This window comes from Austrofundulus limnaeus, unplaced genomic scaffold (genome assembly GCF_001266775.1).
Source record: "Austrofundulus limnaeus strain Quisiro unplaced genomic scaffold, Austrofundulus_limnaeus-1.0 Scaffold2163, whole genome shotgun sequence".
Taxonomy (NCBI): domain Eukaryota; kingdom Metazoa; phylum Chordata; class Actinopteri; order Cyprinodontiformes; family Rivulidae; genus Austrofundulus; species Austrofundulus limnaeus.
Window position 1 is genome coordinate 1 of NW_013954565.1, and position 4569 is coordinate 4569.

The 4569-nt window shown below is 37.1% G+C and overlaps 1 protein-coding gene across 1 annotated transcript; it reads right to left on the reverse strand.

Moving 5' to 3' along the window:
* Nucleotides 1-2239: 2239 nt before the first annotated feature.
* Nucleotides 2240-4229, reverse strand: LOC106537172 (glucose-6-phosphatase 3; the record flags this gene model as incomplete). Its single annotated transcript, XM_014034548.1, is given in 1 exon segment — nt 2240-4229. A coding segment is annotated over 1 exon segment (343 nt), but the record flags the coding sequence as incomplete, so codon positions are not given.
* Nucleotides 4230-4569: the final 340 nt, after the last annotated feature.

A 4569-nucleotide genomic window follows, 5' to 3' on the forward strand; every position in this document is an offset into this window, starting at 1 on the left:
AGAGAGAGAGAGAGAGAGAGAGAGAGAGAGAGAGAGAGAGAGAGAGAGAGAGAGAGAGAGAGAGTCAAATATTTATCTCAAAAGCAAATGTGACATGTGATCTGTGTATGTGTCATGGACAAAATCATCCAAAATTAAAAAATAAATACACGATAACGCGAGTCAACACACACACAACCAACATTTAGGCTATTTGATATATATGAACTGACACCGAAACAATTATTTCATCATCATCATTATCATCATCATCATCATCATCATCATATTCTGCACACAGGCTGAAAAACAAAAAGGTTCCTGAGTTCAATGACCAGTTCGCTTCCAAATATGTAGAGTGGCGAGTGACCACCAGCAGATGGGACTGTAGGAGTGACATCGCTGCTCATCAGACTCTACTCGTGGACTCTTGATTCATCTTCTGTCCTTTCAAAATGTGCTCTTAACCAAGGTTGCTCAGTAGGCTCTGTTCTAAGAAATAAATATATTATCTGTTCAATACTGTACATGGCTCAGAAAATACGAAAGGCTCAACAACTTAAAGAAAAAGTGACAATATTTATAATTAAGTTATATATTGTACATAGAGAGAAATCAAAGCATAGTTTGCATTTTGAATTTTATTCTGTTCAAACCCTGCTACTGTGTCACACTGCTAGTCATGTGGAAACGGAAAAAGGCCCACGACGAGGGACACAGGCGAACTTTGATACCATCGAAATAACAAAGATGTTCTGGCTTACAAAGCAAGGAAATGCCTGGAATTCCTTTAAAATCAGCTTCGGTRGAGAAGTTAGTTAAGTTGGACAAACCTTTTTTTTTTCAGTCCATGCGTCGTCGATGACTCGAATACTACCACACTAAATTTTAGTTTAAAGTGCCTGTGACGTGCGTATTCTTCAAATACAAAAAGTCAAAGAAAACTTCGTTATATTTAAGAAAGTTMGAACAATACACACAATTTAACCCATTTTGTCCCATAACTGGCATGTTTTCTTTTGAACTTTGCTCAGCCAAAGTGAAACAGGAAGTGACATCAAAGGGGAACTCTTTAACYAAGTCTTTGTTTATGGAAACACTATTATTTGAACTCTGACTCTTCGTCTCTCTGATACTCAAAATAATCTTAAAAATCAGATTCTTCTCTACAATCTGTCAGCTGTTGTYACYACGCTCTGTTCACATGCAGACATTCATTCCCCTTTGACATCACTTCCTGTTYCTTRACAGGCAAAAATCTCAACAACTGTTCATCTCAGCCACATGAAATTTCTTTTGCAATTTTTTAATTAATGTCTTCTTTCCAAAAATGCATTCAKATGTATTYCAATAATTTGACGTCACAGGCACTTTAATATCTGCAAAGTTGACTGAATTGCTGCCATTTTTCAGTAATGCTGGTTAGCTGTGGTGGCCTTAAAGTTTTATTAAACTCTGTGTTTGCAGCTACTACTACAAAAGTTAGGATCAATAACTAAATTTGACTGAAATATAGCGTTTTTTTGTGTTTTCAAATGTCAGTCGGCTGTGGCGGCCATCTTGTCCTGGATTGATTCCAACATTTCCCTGAAAGTTTCATTAAAATCCGTCCAGTTGGTTTGTGAAATGGGTAATTTTCACAATTAACAGTCTCAGCTTCTCACKAAATTTTAGGTCAATACCTGTAAAACTGACTGAGTTTTGACTTTTTTTTTTGGTAGTTTTTTTAAGGTTTGTTAGCACAGACAAGCTGTTCATGTATCAAAGTTTGTTTCTGTCCCTCCTCCAAGCTAGTCATGGGTCAGCGCTCAGCAGCTACAAGCAAGCAAATGCACACCCTTCACCCGTTTTAAACATTACCCCTTTTTTCTGCATTCTGTTTTTTTCCCCCCACAATGCTTTTCTGTTCACCTTCTCCGCACTAAGAATGGCCGTTCCATTCTTAACTCGAGTGCACTTTATCTACTCGCTTGTTGAAAGTAAAGGAAAAAGTGGACGTTTGACGGGTCCGATAGGCGAAACCAGACTATCATATWTAAAAAACAAAAAAGCATTACTGTATGATGTTTTTTGCGACACGAGTGATGAATGAGGATGTGAAGAGATTTAAAAAAAACGACAAAGATATGTAAACTTTCTAGCACAAGCTGTAAATACCGGCTCAGATATTCCACTCCGTCCAGCTCAGATACGTCCCGAGAGGCCATTTTTCACGTCATGAAAGGAGTATGTTCAATCTGTGATGCACACATCGAGGGAAAAAAAAAGGACAAAAATAAAACTACCCCATTTTTTAAAAATAAAGCTACATTAAATGCAAATAAAAGCAGAATGCAATGATGTGCTAATCTCATAAACGCATATTTTATTTACAATATCAAGTATCAAATGTTTCAACTATGGGATGTTAAAAAGATTGTTCCTCTCAGAGACTACTGAACCTCTGCTCATCCCTTTTTCTAAAATGCTCTTAAGCTAATGAGTTATCAAACGCCACTTCCTATTTTATAATGTTTTACAGGGTTTTTTTGCAACATGTTGCTGCCAGTAAATTCAAAATTCTTTTATCTTTTATGGTATCATTTCAATTTGTTAAGTGTTCTATTTTGAATGAAATAGCATTAGTAAATTGTTGCTTTTTGCTTTTATTTACATTTTTTTACACCACATCCCAACGTTGTCAGAATTGAAGTTATAATAATAATAATAGTAATAATAAACKACAAAGGCTGGTATTATAGTATCCAAAAACTCCATATTTGGAGTTTGTGTCATAGTGATGTGAAATAATGAGAATAATCTAAGTTATTTGTAAATGTAGGAGCGGTTATAGACTCTTATTTTGTCTGTAACAGTTTTATTTTGGATGTCTGATGAAGAAAATCTTTGGACACTTCCTCCCAGTTTTCTCCTGCTTTCACCCGCTACCAGAGAGAGGCTGTACTTAACAAAAAAAAAAAAAAAAAAAAGGAAGGCATAAACTGTATCAAATTTAATTTAAACAGGACTTTTGGCAAAGTGCGTATCTTGAGAGTGTATGGTTTCCTGCTGTATGTGTATATTAGTTTGCTGTAAATAGTCTGATGCATGTTCTATTCTCTCCTCAAGCAGAAACATGTACAGCCGTGTCTCTGGTGTGTGCGTGTGTGCGTGAGACGTGTCGGGATTAAGATAAGGAGACTTTTACCGGATCTGTCCTTCCTTATCTTCCTTTCAAACTCACCGGGCAAAAGAAAAAAAAGGGTTACTTTTGTTTTCTTTTTCTTTTGGTTTTTATTTTAACGTATTTGCTTGCTGAGCAGAGTTCTCTTGTCTGTAAATGTGAGCTTTCAGATCGCTGTGATAAAACGTTTCATTAAAACAATAAAAAAGAATGTGTTTTTATCTCATGATAACTGATTGTAATCTGTACAGTCCAAAACTATGTATTGAGGAAAAAAAAGAACATATTTATAAATGGTTATTAACCGAACACACCCTGCATGTCATTTATTTATTTTACTGATCTGTGCATTACATAGTAATGGTATTTTTATATATATATATTTTAGTTTTGGTCTTTAAACATCACAGTATTGTCAGAATATCAACAATGATACATAAATTTAGCACTCACTTTTAAAGCAATGCTGGGACACTTAGCAGGTAAAATCTAAAGATTTAAACAAATTTGTAGGGTACCGTAAATGTTTGTCCTGAAAGTATATATTTTTGAAGAACCACAATATTTAGTTACAAGCTGATAGTTATATCAGAATCCTAACAATTAAGACCCAAATACAAAAAAATAAAAACATCAAATAAAAAACAATGTCAAGTAACTTTAAATCCATAAACCGATAAAACTCACAGAAGTATCCTTGAAATACAACAGATAGCGAGAGATTTTGAAGATACATCTTCATGTTCAGTCTGTTTTCTTTTTGCCTGTGAAGAAGTGAACCAGTCCTGGAACCAGCACCATGACGATCTGAGGCACGAGGACAAACTTGACGAAGAACAGGGKGTAGAAGAGGCCCTGAGGCCTGATGGGCAGCGGCAGGCGGTTGACGTGGTAAAGACCCATGGATGAAATTGCCAAAGACAGAGCTCTCGGAGCCCACGGCAGGGACCAGCCGCCGGGCTTCCAGTACTGGGCCAGACCCAGACCAAGGAGAGCCCCGCAGTCCCGAGTCAGAGAGGAGAACGGGGCTGTATCCAAACGGACCCACTCTGAACGACTGCACCACTTCTTAGCCAAAGCTATGGACCTGTTACACACAACACAACACTGAATGACAGCCAAATATCTGTAGAATGACAGCCGAATATCTGCTGAATGACTGACGAATATCTGCTGAATGACAGCCAAATATCTGCAGAATGACAGCCGAATATCTGCTGAATGACAGCCAAATATCTGCAGAATGACTGACGAATATCTGCTGAATGACTGACGAATATCTGCTGAATGACAGCTGAATATCTGCTGAATGACAGCTGAATATCTGCTGAATGACTGACGAATATCTGCTGAATGACTGACGAATATCTGCTGAATGACAGCTGAATATCTGCTGAATGACTGACGAATATCTGCTGAATGACAGC